At 39.2% G+C, this 18,251-nt stretch overlaps 2 protein-coding genes across 3 annotated transcripts; one reads left to right on the forward strand and one right to left on the reverse strand.

The window, feature by feature from the left end:
* Nucleotides 1–650: 650 nt before the first annotated feature.
* On the reverse strand, nucleotides 651–7,417 carry fam3a (FAM3 metabolism regulating signaling molecule A). Of its 2 annotated transcripts, none has more exons than XM_034145260.1 (10): nucleotides 7,084–7,417; nucleotides 6,544–6,575; nucleotides 6,304–6,411; nucleotides 5,912–5,935; nucleotides 5,674–5,800; nucleotides 5,222–5,280; nucleotides 5,070–5,120; nucleotides 4,869–4,953; nucleotides 2,908–3,034; nucleotides 651–1,834 (listed from the first exon to the last, which is right to left on the reverse strand). In XM_034145260.1, exons 2-10 carry the CDS (start codon nucleotides 6,554–6,556, stop codon nucleotides 1,745–1,747), a joined length of 684 nt encoding a protein of 227 aa, XP_034001151.1. In that variant the 5' UTR covers nucleotides 6,557–6,575; nucleotides 7,084–7,417; the 3' UTR covers nucleotides 651–1,744. The 2 variants fall into 2 exon arrangements, with proteins under 2 accessions (XP_034001151.1, XP_034001150.1); XM_034145259.1 differs by having other exon boundaries at nucleotides 651–1,843; nucleotides 7,084–7,416.
* A 1,061-nt stretch (nucleotides 7,418–8,478) lies between these two features.
* idh3g (isocitrate dehydrogenase (NAD(+)) 3 non-catalytic subunit gamma) lies at nucleotides 8,479–16,435 on the forward strand. Its single transcript, XM_034145371.1, is given in 14 exon segments — nucleotides 8,479–8,579; nucleotides 8,836–8,883; nucleotides 9,201–9,212; nucleotides 10,350–10,447; nucleotides 10,540–10,655; nucleotides 10,769–10,829; nucleotides 12,468–12,600; nucleotides 13,237–13,370; nucleotides 13,487–13,589; nucleotides 14,657–14,743; nucleotides 14,745–14,804; nucleotides 14,930–15,024; nucleotides 15,126–15,186; nucleotides 15,688–16,435. Coding segments are annotated over 14 exon segments (1,191 nt in total). The 5' UTR covers nucleotides 8,479–8,498; the 3' UTR covers nucleotides 15,790–16,435.
* The last annotated feature ends 1,816 nt before the right edge of the window (nucleotides 16,436–18,251 follow it).

Raw genomic sequence — 18,251 nt, forward strand, 5'->3', positions numbered from 1 at the left:
AAAATACAATTCTTGGTTTCAAGTCGTTTTAACAACATTTCACTGGATGGATACACTCTAAATTGTTTGTTTTCTTTTGCTTTTTGAGTTACGGGTAGCTGTTAAATCTGAACAAGCAATTAGCAGTATTCTATTATGTTAGGGAATACATGTTATCTTGTTATCTTAGTAAAGTAAAGAAGTCAAGATAATCCTAGCAATAAACTACATCATTATTCGACACTTAATATAACTCGTGGTCGCTACCTCGTCCTTTAAACATGATATAACCACGATATAACCCACAGTCCTTGAGAACACTGAACTCGTTCGTAAATACACCGCTTAAAATCCCGATTTGTTTAACAACACTTGAAGGCCCCATAACAGATTTCAATAGAACAATGAAATGAATCGTGTTTTAATGACAGTAGTGTTACAACCGACAGATTCAACGTGCAACACGACCCTGTGCTGCCCATGAACCAACCGTCAAACCTGAAATGTTCTACATTCAGTCCTCGGTGTTTATCAGCAGGCCATATGCTTCGAGAAGCAAATGCCTTGAGCGTAATGAACTGAGTAACCCCAGTCAGACTTTGTCTTCTGTCGCCCTCTGGTGGACTTCTTCAAGTATGTCAGTTTTATTCAGGTGCAATGAAAACACATGGAATATTGTGACACTTTTATTCATCACCATTACTGTCACAATATAGATACATAATATGATGCTTTTTAGAAAAACTCTTTACAATTGGAGGTAACATAATTCAGACAAAGGCGTGTAAAATGGACTTCTAACCATACAAAAAAATAATATTTATTACTATACATTTCCTTCCTTGTTAGGCTTGCAAGATGCCAAGGGGATACATTTAACATAAAAAACGACATACATAATCACTCATAATTATAGGTTGAATCTTTAAACAAAGCACTTGGTTGGAAGATGCTGACAGGCCTGAGACAACATTAAAACCATGGGCGGTGTTAAGATGAACCCACAATATTAATCAGTTTTCGAATAAAGTATTAAAATAAATAGTTTTATCAATGAAAATTGACGTAGGCCAAATTTATCTGAATAAACTGCAGTGTGTCAAGTCCTTAGTAAACAATGGCCGCTAGCACAAGGCATAACAATATCACTGAATTATGTATCACAGGATGAATATATATTAACAGATTTAAATATAAAATCTGCCTACAGACCTAGTGCTTTGTAGGACATGTAAACTACTAGTGTACCTCTTTTATGTGTTTTCTGTGTTTGTAGGGATTAGGTCTCCAAAGGTCTTAGTGTGAAAGCAGAGGGTCTTTTTCCTTCTGAACATCAAATGTCCTGCACAGAATATTGACACCCGACAGACAGAGGAAATATGTCCATTTCCTTCAAATGGCTTTGGAAGACCTACCCCAGCTGTTTTCATTCACTCAACACCGTTACCCTTTGGTCATCAAACATTTGGTCTTTCAAGTTTCCCTTAACAGTTTTTACTTGTTTCTACAACATTACTGCGGCTCAAAAGTGTCTCACAAAGCGTAATGCACAAATCCTCTAACAAGTTCCAGCAATTTTAAATATATCAAGTCCCAAGACAATCATTGCAGTCAACTCATGCATATGCCACGAGAGGGGGGAAAAAATGCCGTTCGTGGTCCTGATCTTGGATGGTTTCAATCTTTCAGCGTTTTCCAATCATCTGGATCAACTGCAGCCAAATCAGGTGTTACTTTACTTTATGTGAGCGGGTATTCGTTGGGATTATCCTTCCAAAGGTGGTCGCAGGGGAATACAGCCATCCATCTCCAGAGACTCGGGCCAGCCTTCGTACTTGTTGCTGCTCTTAGTGTTCTTCATTCGCTAATGTGAACAGCCATAGGCAAACAGAAATCGTGTCAACAAAACAGACTGGGATTCACCAAACAAGTTTAAATAAATATAAAAGTGTGTTCAAATAAATAATTACTACCATATAACATGTGTTGGACTTATTGCAATATATAGTATCTACAGTGTACATTACCACTAGTTTGTAACAGTACTTTTGCTACCCTTTATGCAGCTTTCAAATCAGTGTTAATTGTAAATGTTTTATTTCCTGTATTGTACTGTACATTTTACAGCTGCATACTATGTTGCTTTTCTGTAGAACTAAAGGGAATGGATCCTCAAGTGGGAGTATTCAGCTTTGTCTGTCATTACAGCACACATTGACACATTATTTGCTTAAATGTCTCTACAGTACCATCAACACTAATGAATCACAGCCATATTAAAAAGGTGTCACATTTTCCATTAAGGGGATTCCCTCTTGTGATTTTGGTTCATGGGAATATCCCCTCCTGTTGTACTGCATTTAAAGGTGGGGTAGATAAGTTTGAGAAACCGGCTCAAGATACACTTTTTGTTATATTCCATGGAATGCTCTTAACATCCCGATAGCAATGAATATCTTAAGTGCTTTGACAAAAAATCCTTAAAAAAATGTTCATCTGTGGAAGCCGTGGTACTGTAAAAAGCACGACCAATCATTTTAGCCGGCCCGGCTAAAATAATTGGATGGCCTACCTGCCTGTCAGACTTCCATCTGTGCACAAACTTATCTCGTGCCCTCATTGGTCATGTGCGCGTTCGTGTGTGTTGGAGGAGGGGCTCTGTAATGAAGTAGCAGATTTCTTCCGGCTGTGTATTTTCAAATTCTAGCGCACTCAAGCTGGTTTCTCCAAAATTACCTACCCCACCTTTAATTGAATGGCCTGTATCACACTTGTATCTATGAGTAACAAAACCTGATAAATGTTGTCTGGTGAGTCATTTTGCATTGTTCTTTATACAATGACACATAACACATTTTACACCATTACATCAAAAAGGAGCTGATGATTCCTACACTTAGCCTCTGTTCAGCATTGATAGTAACGTACCTGCTCAAACGGACTCTTATTCTCAATGCCCTTGGCTCCAACAAAAACCCAGCTGTCTCTGAAGGCCAGCTCCTTCACTGCCGTGCTCCCAAGCTCCTCAAACAGTCGCCGGGACTCATCGTTCATCCTGACATATGAAGATAAAGAAGAAGGTTAAAAGAAAAGTTTGGATGTTTTAAAGGGGGGTTGTATGAGGCAGTCTTCAAATGTGTGGCAAGAGCAAAGATAACGGCTTCAGTTACAGAAACAACAGCCTGTAGCTGACTGACCAACGTTTTTTAAATGTATAAATATAGCTTACACTTAAACTGATATTGATTTGTTTGCCTCTCTTTTAGAAAGAAGAAGAAGAAGAAGAAGAAGAAGAAGAAGAAGACATACTTTATTAAGCTCCAACAGGGAAATTACTTGTTCAACTCTGATGTTTTACACACATTTGACATAGGGTTGATATACATGAACATGCACAAACAGAACCACAAAAAAGATAGGAGAGGTGGCAGAGCAGGGGGGGCAGCCAGTGAGCTGGTGCTGGGAGCAGCTGAGGGTTCTGCCTTGCTCAAGGGCACCTCAGCAGTGTCCAGGAGGTGAACTGGCACCTCTCCAGCTATCAGTCCACACTCCGTATTTGTTTTGGTCCGATCCTGACGTGAACCGGCAACCCTTCTGTACTCAGGCCTTGTCCTTACAGACTGAGCCACTAAATCACATTTTGGTGACAGCCCCATTACAGCAGGAAATTGCTTTGTATCTGTGCAGTAACTCCTGGCACGCTGACCACCATCTAATGTTGGGAACATGGATAGTATAGCGACAGCAGGAAACAAACAAAGTCGCTGAGAGGCTGAGGCCAGGCATGTTTGCTACTGTATGACACGCTACAAAAAGCACTTGCTGAGATCAAAACTCTGTTGAATAATAATGTAGTTTAATGAAAACTGGGATGATCAACTTATTTTCCGCAGACAAAGACATTGTTATAATAATCAAAGCAATCCTTAAACTTGCGGTCAACAAAAAGTACAACGACCCCGAGTCACCCTCTCTTCCACACACACCGACCATAACCATGTGACCCAAAGCAACCAACCCATTGCGATCAAACAAATATCTTATACAAATACAAACCATTACCCCAATATAAAACTAGTACAAAACAAATGTGTATATCAAAATGCATTACTATGTACGTTTCATGGCTCCTACAGATAGGTACCTCGTATAATCCCACTTCAAAAATATCTCTTTTATGTTGACTATGAGGTGTGGCTGTTCATCTAAGCAAAAAGCTCAGTGGGATCTTTTTGGGTTTCAACACAGCCTTGGAGTTGAATCTTTCTAATTCAACTACTGAAATGTTTTTAAACCTCAAGGCTTTTTGAGAGTAACGGAGGGATCAACGATCGTGCTCATTTTATAAACACGAAAGGAATTAGGGTTCACAAATAACCCATTTACCAGACAATATTAAAAATAACATTCTTGACACAAGGGCACATGATTACCCACAGGGCATTTTGTCAAATTAAAATGTGTGACTGCTCATATGACCTCCTTTGGTGCCAATTTGAGCTTTTGCTTTTCCCAGCTAATTATTTAGAGACCTATTTCCTAAATGCACATTACTGTTTTGTAGGATGTCCCCATGTTTCCCAAATGTAATGGGTTCTTCCTTGGCCCCTCCAACCCCCTCTTATCAAGTGTCATGATGAATATAAGAGCAGTAGTTATTCTGTAACACTGCTGACAGACTAAACAATCAAAGGGAACTTTCAACATAACCTCCGTGGTGGAGTTCAAAATTATATTCTCTGTAGCAATTCAATGCGAACCATTCAAGTAATAACATGGAATATCCTTAAGCTACAGCTGACAATTTTGTCTATGAAACTCACTTTGCAGTGCATGAGGAAAACAAGAGAGCTGTTAGATAGGAACAGAGAGCCAACATGGATTCTTACTTTGTAGCTGCATCATCAAAGGAAGCCACAAACACGAGGGTTCCTTCATGAAGAGGCCGAAGATATTTCAACAGGTCCGAAATATCTGAAAACAAACATCAATCAGATGAGCCATGAACTGTGGTTTATCGCTTGGTATTGCCAAGCCATATGTACCACATGTGAAATATGAACGTTACATTAATGTCTGGTTTTCATTACCTCCTGCCCACATATCAAAACTCTTTGTGTCCAAGAGCTCTCCCGTCACCCCTGGTGCAGAAAACACAAGTTAAATGCTATAATAATTGTACAGAAGCTTCAAATATTAATTCAACATAGTCAGTTCAAAAGATGGATTAGGACACTCTTACCATTAACTAGAGCGATGTTTAGTCCTCTGCCAACGTTGTTCTTCACACTGCTCACTAACCTGTGAGGCAGAAACAGGAAAGGTTGAAACAGTGGCTAAAGGACCAAAGGAGAATAATACCTTGCCTAGCGCATACACATAAATGTACACACTAATACACACTGGCTGGCAATTGAGAAACAACCACAAATAGGAACCACAAATAGGAACCACAAATAGGAACCACAAATAGGAACCACAAATAGGAACCAGGACTGGAGACAAAAACAGAGAAAAGGGGGACAGACTGAAAGAATACTTGCATTCATCTCCCAGACAGGCTGGAGCTCTGGTTATGAAAGCACAGAGAGAAAGGGTAGAGTGTGAAACCAAAAAAAAGAACGAAAAAGACAGACAGCAGGGGGGACAAAGACATAGACGGACAGAAAGACACTGGTAAGCAGGGAATCTCACATCTTGTCCTCCAAGCAGATCTTGGGCCCGATGACGTTGGCAGCACCAGACACCAGGCGGAACGCCAAATGTTTTGCGGGACAGGGGGCTGATAGTCCACATTTATACTTCCGAGGGCGCGATTCAGCTAAAAATATGAAACATTAGTCAGTGGTGATAAGGAGAATTAAAAAACATTATCATGATCATACTTGACGGGTCAAAGTCATTAAATGTGATTAACTGCTTTCTTACTTACCAGCTGTTGGCTTCTCGCTTGCACCTGTAATACAAAATAAATAAAAATGTCACACATAAAAAAAGGATAAATATTTTAAATCTCAAAAAAAGGCTTTCTTGGATCTGAGTATATTTCACATATACATAAACCCTTCTAACCTGTCTTTAGGTTGCTAATATACATTTGTACCTAAAAGAAATGGAAAAAGGCCCATCACTGTTTCCCAGAGCTAAATGCAATGTTAAAAATTCAAAATAAATTCAATGTTCAATTCTTCAAAACAGAGCAACTCCGCAAAGCCTCACATTAAGCTGTTACATCCAGTGAGCAGTAGCCAGTGGTGCTTGATAGATTGTTTGTAACTAATATTTGTATTAATCATTGAATTGTTTCAGAACAACTTCTTATACCAGTGAAGAAACTCCGCATGGATGAGCCGCTCTCCCCTCCGAATAAGGAGTTTGCCAGCAGCCAGGTGAGGCCCACCAGCAGCAGCACAGCCACAGCTCTCAGGGGCCCTGCAGATAAACAGGAAACACCGGTTGAGGCCACGTGCATAAGAAAACAACTCAATCAAAAAGTTTAAAGTTAGAATTGGCTTTTGTTAGCTTTTTTTTTTATAAAAAAGAAATGCAAAAACTAAAACTGACCTGTTAGTCTCATGATTCACCGTCTCATAGGCCTAGACAGGGAATTAAAAACAAATTAATATATTAAGTAGATTTCATAATGAGATTTGTCAAAACACTTTGATTATCAACATATTTTCCATTTGTCATGACAGGACAAGAAACTAATCACAAATACAATACGGGATGATTCATCTTATTGTTTGAAATAATGGAATAATACCCTTTCATTGTGTAAATTGTTCTTGATTTAAGAAACTTTAAAGAGTTTATTATAAGTAAAATATTGAAGGAAAAGAGTGGTATTCTTTAACCAAAACGGCAGATATAAATAATAAACGAAACCCTATAAATAATAACATAAATCACAATTGTGGGGTGATGTTTTCAAATGAGAATGACAACTAACAGAAAGCTTTACATTTTCCATTGTGGCAATGCAAGATGGCTATGCAGAGATGGCGTTTGAAGTAACAAACCAAAAAGGCAACACATGATAACCCTTTGACAACATACTTAATCACTTATATCAAATTACTTAAAAGACACGACATATTTTACCTGTTGTATCCACGCTTGAGGCCAATGCTGCCTTTTCTTTTCACCTCTGTAGTCTGTAATGAACGGTGAAGAGGAGCTGTTGCTCTTGCCTCTCGGGACTTTGCCTATTTCTTGCGCTGTTTCCTCATTGAAGCTCCTTTGGTATAAAACACCTCTAAACAAGAAGACAGGCTAAAGTCAAAACGTCTAGTCAACTATGAAGACAACTCCTACTTATCCGCTTTTGGCAAACATGGAACAAAATGCTGGTTTGTTGGTGTCTTCCGGATATATTGCCAACCCAAGTGCCAGCCAACCCAACCCCCAGTCCCAGGCGGAGCGCACGGAGTCTGCGCGGAGGGATTCTTCTTCTGCTCCTTCTGAGTTGCCAAACTAGACCCTGCAATAACGCATTGTGCCGATTGTGCCCTCTAACGTTACTGTTTGTTACATTCACATTTTTAATATTTATTCACAGATTAATTTTGTGCATGAATTACGCCAGTTTCTTTATTTCAGTCGAGTAATTAGCGCAGAGAAAACTGATTCTAGGTTCCCTGAACAACTTATTTCGTTAAATCCATGCACTGGACAATGAAACCCATGTGTGCTGGTACACAAATTAACCTACCTCACAGCCTGCTTTGTGAATTATTTATAATGTTTGCAAAGTATTGAATACTGAACTAATTGCTGCTGCTGAATCACTGCATGATTTAATTGCCTTGTCTATTATCCTCTATCAGCCAAAGTGCCTAAAATATTTCCCGCATCTCTGCCCTGAATAGCCTTCTGACATCTGAGCTGACCTTTTTACATTTTTCATTCAGGAATGGTTTCTCCAAATGCAACTTTCCCACTTTCTGGATCTTTGATTCATCTATAGCTAAATGTGCAGACAAGACCTTCATTCTTGTTGAACATTTATTTTTGAAGATTTATTTTTTGCAAAGTTGTTTACGTGACCAAAATTCTTATTATTATTTAACCATTATCTATATTTTTCATTATTATTTTAACAGATCTTTATTGAAGCTTGACTCTCCCTCCTTGTCACGATATCTACCACTCTATAATGTAATAAATACATATTTACAATTATTTTAAAAAAACGTCCTCATTCACTTGTATTATTTGAAAAGTGTTCTTAGTTAAATATCAAGTGATTTGTGGAGAAATATTTAGTTCCTTAATACTTTGATGTGTGCCCTATTGTTGCCCCTCTTATTATTATTATATTATAATTGTCCTTGACACAATTTAAACACATTTTTTTTCCAGATGACCTTCGTATTGTTTTATTTAATTTGTATGTGAGACATGTATGATCTTTATTGTGGGTTAAAAAAATTAAAACCCGTAAAAACAATAACATTGTAACTATCGCGCGAGCACAAGCCTAATCTCGTTCAAGCGACCACTGCTTCAGAATCAAGATGGCTGCCCACAGTGCTGTGCTCTCCATGTCCAAAATCTTTAATCCTTTCTGGGGTGGACGCCTCGGAAACACGGTTAAAGTAAGACAAGACACATCGCTGTTGTCACATCAGTTGCAAACGTTGGTGTTTTTCAGCTCTGTGTGAGAGTGTTGTCATTCTACTCTTAGACTATTTTGTCTGAAGACAAGGTCATATGCTAAAAATCATAACGTTATAGCATGCTTCTTTGACATAATTTAAACTGCACATATTGAAGAGTGTGTTGCATTACAGTTGTGCTAAATAACGCAGACCCTCTGATAATGAAATGCTTCTCTCTTTTTCTGTATTTCAGGTATTTGGGACAACTCTGACAAGTCACAGGAATAGGAGCTCACGTAATGTGAGTAAATCAGATTGTATCTGTGGGGTTTAATCTTATAAGAATGAGTATATGTGATTTTGCCCATTTAAATATAAATTGTATGAGTAATTCAATAAAAATCACATCTGCTCATTATACTGTATTTTCCCAGCTTTATGGCTTTGGGTTAACTTTGGGAGTAGTAAGGTACCCTTGGTAGATGTTTTGGGGGGTGCTACATATCTCTCTTGGGGGAGGATAGTTATGATGCCTCCTTACTGCCTGGATTCTTTTATGTGACTTCCAAACTTAACTTTCTCTTTTCTGCTTTCCTTGGTGTCCATTTTCAACAACAGGGAGACAACATTGTAAGTAACTGACTCTGACGTGTTTGACTAAACATCATTTCATGACTTCACAAACAACACACACCATTACATTTCTCATTCTAGGGCTGTGTGATGTAGGAAAACAAATCTATAATCTGAAATAACACAAAAACTGTTGTCATTATTGCTGCTCATTACTGCATTGGTAAGGTCATGGATGCAGATGTCAAACAAACACTGATTATATCTGTCTTAGTAGTTCCATTATTATCTTAGTTTAATAACAAGATCGTTCTTTACTCGCAATATAAAAAATCAGCAAATGCAGCAATGTGATGGCAATGACAACAAAGTGATATATTGCCCAGCCCTAGATATAACACTATCAACTTATTATTGCTTTACATTACTGTCACACATCACATTCTTGGTGCTTTGCTGAACTGTACTGGAGATTTTGCTTTTTCTCGCCCAATAATTCATTATCCAACATTCAAGTTAATAACATATGCACAACAACAACAACAACAACAACAACAACAACAACAACAACAACAACAACAACAACAACAGAGAAGCAGTTGTTAGCAATTACCTATAGATTATGTAAATTGTCAACACATACCAAAGTAAGGCTGCCACTATTTGTTTCTTTTCACTAAAGTATGAAATCTATGGAAAGGTTTATATATTATACTGTTGTTAGTTTGAAAGTGAAAGTTTGATAATCAATCTTAACATATTGTATCATAGTAACTTGGGATGTGCATGATAAGTCGATTAAACATTGCTATCCTTAACTTATTATAAAAACTATTATTTTTTTAATATACTTCACATGTAAACATCATATTGACATAATTTGCACTGAAATCAAATGCCGTGTCTTTGTATTTTAATAAAAAAGAAAACAAGAGCATTTGTTTGCTACAAGTAGCTGTTCGTTAACAGTGCCTATTTTAAATGGACAATATTCTGAAATTATTTAAACATTTAGACTGTTTTCTTACTTTTAGGCTAGTGGACTAGTCTTTTATTCTGAACTTCAGGGAACAGTATGAACACCCACAATGTGTTATTATGCAGCAACATACAGGTAATTTGTAGTTGGGTAAAACAAAACAGTTTGGTCCTTTTTAAGTTCAGTTAATAATATATAACATGCCAATGTTTCAGCCCCCTCCTGCAAAGTATGGAGGCAGACACACTGTGACCTTGATACCTGGAGATGGAATCGGCCCAGACCTGCTCAATCATGTCAGAGAGGTTTTCAGGTTGGTTCGACTTAAACTAAATCCTCTCCAAAGTGTTGACTACTGCCTGCTGATATTGCCTTACTATGTGGTTGTTTGTACTCGTGCTGTAGGTTTAGCTGCGTCCCGGTGGACTTCGAGGTGGTTCATGTCAACTCTGCTGATGAGTCGGAGGATGATATCAACAATGCCATCATGGCCATTCGCCGTAATGGTGTTGCCCTCAAAGGCAAGCAAACCCCTTTGTTTCTGTGTCACAAGCACAGCTGTGAGAAGCATGCAGTTTATAATAAGACCGGGACACTAAAGTTTAACTATGACATTTCTCAACTCTCCTGATAGGTAACATTGAAACCATACACACCATGGCACCATCTGTCAAATCCAGAAATAATCTCCTACGGTAAGAGCTTTAATGAAATATTCCCCTGATATATGCTCTCTTTTGTCCCATGGCTTACATTTGTTCCATAATTTGGTCCTTTCTGTCTGGTAATGTCAGTTGGCACATTGTTTACTCCTGACACCCACACCCTCCCCATTGTGCGAAAAAGCACACGTCCCACCGTCCGGGACGTGTTATTTACAATGTCGGACAAGTAGATCTTTCAATTGACTTGTCCGGCGGACAAGTGACGTTTTTAGCCCTCATTTATTGACAAATTATTGATAAACTCAGTTTACAAAAGGCAGAACTCATTCGCAAATTGTCCGTGTCCGCCATTGTTCGTTTAGAAATGTTAGTTTCGGTTCTGCTTGTCGATTCCTAAGGAAATGCATCTCGCCGCTTTCTGTACTGTTAGACGGGGGCGGGGCGGTGCGGTGCGGTACGTGTAGCACAGTGGCAGGGTTGGGAAGCAAAACTCGGTTCCGAGTAGGAACAAATAACAATTGTCCGGTACCGGGATTAATAAGAGTTGTGAGGACAGGAGGCGAGGCCGAGCCCCGTGGACCGCAGCTCTCTCTCTCTGCTCCGGATCATCTGATCGCTGCACGGTGCAGTTCAGCGTCTCTCTCTCTCCCTCTCTCTTTCTACACACAGCGGACCCGCTGCCCGTTTAACAGCCTAATCTTTGTCAAACTTTCTTATGTTCTTTCTTTAACACGTAATGAAGGTTATTAAGCGTTTTAGCTCCTACGTTGTTAATATTGACGCCATTTCCTTTATGAAGTAAAGCAGCCTCCCTGTCTGTGTCCTCGCGCTGTCCTCACATCCCCCGACCCCTAGACTCGGAGGAGCACAGGGATGTCAGTATTGTTTATGAAGCAGGGTATAGAAAATACATTATTGAAATGAAAATAGTATTTATTTATTTTTACAAACAGTGAGCAGCTGGGCAGCTGCAGCATGTGTATTGCAGGACATGTGTAAGCATGCAAGTGTCTTTGAGTTGTCGAAAAGCGCTAGGCCTATAGGCTATAAATATAATGTATTATTATTATTATTAGGCCTATGTGTTGGACATGTGTGGTTGGACTCTGTCTCACAGGCAGGTTGCAGTGTAACATCAGAGGAGACTGGGCCAATTGTACATTCTCAAACTGCACCACATAGAACTAACTAAACAATGCAGAGATTATTTTTATATAATTGTATTCAATAACCGTAAGAAATTAAACGGTATGAAGTGATTTCTAAATAGGAATACAGATTTGACTTAATGTTTTCATAAATATGTTTTTCTCCCAGTTTGTCATGGGACTTATTTTTACCCTCTCAAAGAACCGGAATCGAGAACCGAAAATAACCGGAATCGAAAAGCAGAACCGGAATCGTTAAAATCCAAACTATACCCAACCCTACATGTGTGATGCAGTAAGACCTTACCGCTCACTTACGTTAGCGGTGTCGTAAAAAACGTGGGAAAATGTAAAATACGTTGGCGAAGAAGAAGATTCCAGTGGCCCCAATTTTTGTCCATTCTGGACAAGTGAAAAATGTATTCGGACAAGTAAATTGCCAAACTCACTTGTCCATGGACAAGTACTCTCTAAAAACTTTTTCTCACACTGCTCCCCCTCTTTTTCTATGTATCAACAGCACAAACTTAGACCTGTATGCCAATGTGATGCACTGCCAGTCCCTCCCCGCAGTCCAGACTCGCCACAAGAACATCGACATCATGATCATCAGGGAGAACACGGAGGGAGAGTACAGCAGTCTGGAGCACGAGGTCAGACATAACTGAAGCACGCTTAGGTTTTTGTGTATTCTTGTAAAAGCCACTATAAAAGTGCATCATTAGCTTACGGCTAAACATTGATCGACTATACTTGATCAGTTTTTATATTGGCCAGACATGACAAATCCACATGAAATGCTGTTTTTCAGTGGCCATCTTTATGAAACGTTTAGAATGCTTTGACATTTGCACAAGACTTATGTTTGTATGTAGACACTAAGCTGCCGTTACAGCCTGAGGTTGCCTTTTCAAAGAACAAAAATCTAAAGAGGGTGGCGCACCTTACTCCAAAAAAACTTGACCTAGTTCTGAAGTAAATGTACCTCTGCAGGAAGGAAATGCAAAACAAGCTCTTTTATTAAGAAGCATCAGTAGTGGCTTTGAAATGACAAAAAGAGATGCGTGAGAAACTATTACTTGTTCAGTAAGGAAGTGTTAAAAATACCATAATGCTTTGTATTATAAAACTGTAGAACTGACTAAAGTCAGCACTCAAATAACAATACAAGGTTTTGTTATTTGGAATGTCTTGGTGAATGAGGTCTATGTTACTACATTACTAACAGCACCACCTACTGGACCTTTTGTTGTCATTAATCAAACATTTTCCAATCCGTCTTCTTTCAGAGTGTATCAGGGGTAGTGGAGTGTCTGAAGATCATCACCAGGACCAATTCCCTCAGGATCGCTGACTATGCCTTCAAACTGGCCCGGGAGAAAGGTCGTAGCAGGGTCACCGCCGTGCACAAGGCTAACATCATGTGAGTTACTCCGAGGCTAATGTATCGTGCCATAACTGTCTGGACTCATGAGTCTTGCGTAATGTTGTGAGTCTCTTGATGTGGAAATGATGATTTTGACCTTTCTGCTCCAACAGGAAGCTGGGTGATGGCTTGTTCCTGCAGTGCTGCAGAGAAGTGGCCTCTGGCTACCCAGACATCACGTTTGACAGCATGATTGTGGACAACACCACCATGCAGGTGATGGAAGATTAAACGAGAAATCCTTTGAATTTGTCCATTTTGCTTTATCTAAATCAGGGGTGTCCAAACTTTTTTCACCGAGGGCCACATACAGAAAAACATGCGAATGGCTGGGCCACTCCCTAGAGGTGAGGTATATTGCCTCATACGTTCAGTTATAAGTTGGAAAAATCAATCCAATGTAGGTAAATTATTCTTGATAAAAAAAACAGCATACATCACAGCTCTCCATAGGGTTTCATTCATTTTGTTAGCAGCTCATTCCTTAAAACAGAAGCTTCAGATTGCTTATGAGAGGAAATATGTTATGTTATAATAGTTATTGGGCTTTTTTCTTATCAACTTAGATTTGTTAGAACATGTTTTCAACTTTAATTGATTGAATTTATATGAAAATTGGCCTGTTAACACATGAATACTGTGTAATATATTTGAACATATTTAAGAAGCACAATATAAGACAAGCAGAAGTCTATTATACTTAAAGGGGACCTATCATGCAAAATGCACTTTTGTACGTCTTTTATACATGAATATGTGTCCCCGGTGTTCCAGGGAACTCACCAAGTGTCAGAAAACACAACCCTCTCCATTTTCCTCCATACCCAAATCTCTAAAAAAGGGGCTGCAACGGATCTGATAAAAACTGATCCAGATTTGAACACTGTCCTGACGTCAGGACGATGGCGCTACGGCTATTGGGCCAACTCCACCAATCAGGAGGAGACAACCACGGCATTGCCGTTCGAAAGCGCTGGAGACGTTGTAGTACATATGCCAGGCCTCTAGATGGTGCTGTTGCTCACAGAATCAACCCTTGCTAAAACAGATCTAGCATGGCTAAAATGCATGATCTGTTTGGTATTTTGAAAAAAAAAAAAGTATAAATATGCCTTATATAGGTATGGTCCTACACTATATTATTCAAATATAGCATGATAGGTCCACTTTAAGTCATTATACCTTTTGAATTTGCTGAGGGCCGATTCAAAATGGTCCGCAGGCCGTAGTTTGGACACCCCTGATCTAAATTATTTACCTAACACTTTCCTTGTGTGTTTCAGCTGGTGTCCAAGCCCCAGCAGTTTGATGTGATGGTGATGCCCAACCTGTACGGGAATGTGGTGAGCAACGTGTGTGCTGGCCTGGTGGGGGGGGCCCGGCCTCGTGCCCGGGGCCAACTATGGCCTTAACTATGCTGTCTTTGAAACGGTGAGTCTCTGGGATACCATGCTGAATACAACACAGTCCATTCTGTTTTATAAGAAAATAAACAATCATGTCTGCCTGAAATATTGTAATTTAGAATGTGTTTCTTTATTTTCTGGGTCTCTCAGGCCACAAGGAACACAGGGAAGAGTATCGCAGGAAAGAACATTGCCAACCCCACCGCCATGCTGCTGGCCGGCTGCATGATGCTGGACCACCTCAAGTAAGTTCATTCACATAAAATACTTTTAGCACATACACAGGATGTACTGCTGTGACTAATATAACAGTAAATAAATCATTCTTTATCCTGTTTGTCTACAGGCTTTATGACTACGCCACAATGATCCGAAATGCAATCCTCTCCACCATGAATGAAACCAGGGTAAGTCTTCCTTCAGCCTCTCCCCTCACCTGTCGCTGCCACCATGCTAACACGCCATTGTTGTGTGACAGAGGCTTAGAGGACTGGTGGCAGGTCTGGCATGCTTTCTAGTGGGCTTCACAATACATGCACACAAAGCAGCATCGTGCCTTTCAGTGTCACAAAGCTCTTGTGAAATGCTACACTGTATGGTATCTGATTTTACATTGTGTGGGATTTACATTAATCACGGTCCTTGAGCTATTTAAAAAACGGATCTGCCCATCACGCAAAGCAGCAGACTGCATGCTGCTTTGACAGGTTTTTTAGAGATGATGTGTTACATGTATTTCATTTTTACCCAAGGGGAAAGGTTTGCATACAGACACTTTAAAAAAAAAACATATTTATAAATTATGACTGTACAATAAGACTAATTTGAGGATTTAAAATGTTAATGAAATTGTTGCTGTGTAACTTGATTCACTTTCAGGCATGACCCTGTTTTTCTTTTCCTTGCAGTTGCACACAGCTGATATCGGGGGTCAGGGCACCACATCAGAGGTGGTCCAGTCCATCATGAGGAACATCCAGAGTAAAGGGCCGCTCATATCTGAGCGTTAAACACACACACACACACACTCAAAAGGTGTGAGAACAGGTTATCCACGCATGTCTGTTTCCATAGCATCAGGTCTTATCGCTAACATTAAAACGGTTGTATTTTCTTCTTGTTCACACGGCTTACAGACTCTACAAACATCTTTTTAAAACACTCCTGTGTGTAACTCATACTTCACAAGAACGGTTTACTTTTGATAAATATCAGTACTTTTTTTTAATTAGATGAAGCATTCTGCTATAAGTACATTTGCTCAATTCATCAGGTTCATTTGTGGAAGATGTAGTTTTACAAATTGTTATGAAACATGAAGGCCTCTTTTTTCTGTTCGAATGTTGGCCTGATATGTTGGGGCCAGAAATATTTAAAATATCCTCATATGTATTGTCCACCCTCTTCAGAGAATCCTTATTTATTTTCCAATTTACAACTATGTTACTACCTTTTCAGTCAACCAAAATGTGCTATGTGCTTCATTTATTGCTCACCTTTTCTTTGTCTTACTGTAACTTAAATGTCAAGTTGCCTAAAATGTACTGTCGTATGTGTTCACATCAGATCAACTGTACTATAAAAATGGTGATGTAGTTATTTCATATAAACTGTATCGAATAAGGTGTACATTAAGTAAAATTACTTTTAATCATATCACACAAATGTGCTGCTGTCTTTGTCTCACCAGATAAGAGCTCTTAAGCCTGATATGAAAACAATGGATTTACCATACTGTAACTGTGGCGGATACATATATATATATATATATATACTGTTAAACACAATTATTATCAAGAAAATAAAGAAATATACTTAATCGTGATTTATTTGGACAATATATAAAACATCAAGTGTTGGGGAAGCTTTGCAAGCTTCTCACTGGAGGAATTTCAACTACAAATGTCTCAATTGAGCAAAGATATCCTAGCAAGAAATCTAGTTTAAATAGCCACAGCTACTCAGAAAAGTAGTTCAAACCCTCTTGTAAAAAATGATCTTATTGACAGTTTGCCTGTTATACACAATTATAACAAATTATATTACGGTCACAGCAAGTCCAAAATACCACACTGAAGAATATTACATCGTTCATCTTTTTAGACCGACCAGTTTTTGAACATTTTGAACACTAGTTCACCTCTTAAACAGAACATTTAAACCACAATCATGGAGCTAGAGCTCTACTTAATAAACTGGCAGCTGAGTGTAAATATCTTTTATAAAACAGAAATCTTTTATTGCTCAGCTCAGTGTAGATTCATCTTGATTCTTGGCCTTTGCTTCAAAGACAGACTCTCTATCCTGACACCCTGCTGGGGGATTAAGATCATTTTCCTGCAAATAAGATAAGCTCACTGATCCTTCCGTTTGTTTTACAATTACGCGCTCCATCAACACCATACTTTGGATGACAAGGTGCTGTTTTATGTTTCATCACTAGGGGGCAACACTTATTTCGAGAGTTGCCACTGAAATGTAACTGGAAGCAAATTGTGCACAACTGTGTGCATGTGCGTGTTGATACATACAAAACATATAAAACAAATTACAGAATATATAAATCCCTGTGGAGCGCATAATATTACTGCACTGACAGTAGTGTGAAAAAGCTGCGGGGAAACTTGGAAGAATCTCTGGCAGGCATTATGTTTCAAATAAATTGGAACTGAGACAAACCTAAAAGTTATTTTGGCTTTGTTCTCTTATTCTCTAAATTATCCTCTTTTAGAATTAAACCAAGCCATTTGTTATTGTTTCGTCTAGTTTTTAAGAATACTCTTACTACACGATCATATTAAGAAAAACTGCCCCAACCCCTTGAGCCCAGCAGCTGCAAGAGGAGGAGCTGATGGATGCTGTATTGGTTTCTCATTCAGCTGTGACCTTCAGTTTACAAATAATCCCAGCCTGCCTCTCTTTCTCAGTTGCGGTCACATCCCATTGTAATGACACAGGCCAATTTATCATGTGTCTTACTCTGTGGGAAAATTACAAACTGTTTCTTCAGATAGAGCATCTGCATATTGAGCTGAGATATAATTTGTGATAAGGCTCTTTTTTTAGGTTTTGTTGTCCCAGGGAATCAACAAATAGTCGTAAAATGTGTGTGCCATGTGTGGGAATTACTACGTGTACTTTGGCCTCTGACTGTTGGCGGCCTTTAACTGTTTATGTTATTCATGTCAATGTTTCACTCTACAGAGATTTAGCATCAATCAATTGCTGTTGTACGTTCTGTGAGAGGGCCAGCTTTTTCTCATCGCCTTCTTCCACTCAGTTTACCTCACTTCACCTCACATCAATTCTCATCACTGTATGTTGAGCTTCACACTCTCTCTCCTGTCACTCCTCACCTCTCGGTCACTCCCTTCCTCCCTCCCCAGCTCCTGCGGCCCCTCTAGGCCTCCGTTGGAGCAGGGCCACGAGGCAGATGTTCAGATATCAGGGTGATTTAGCAATAAATCACCGG

The sequence above is a fragment of the Trematomus bernacchii genome, unplaced genomic scaffold, assembly GCF_902827165.1.
Source record: "Trematomus bernacchii unplaced genomic scaffold, fTreBer1.1, whole genome shotgun sequence".
Taxonomy (NCBI): Eukaryota; Metazoa; Chordata; class Actinopteri; order Perciformes; family Nototheniidae; genus Trematomus; species Trematomus bernacchii.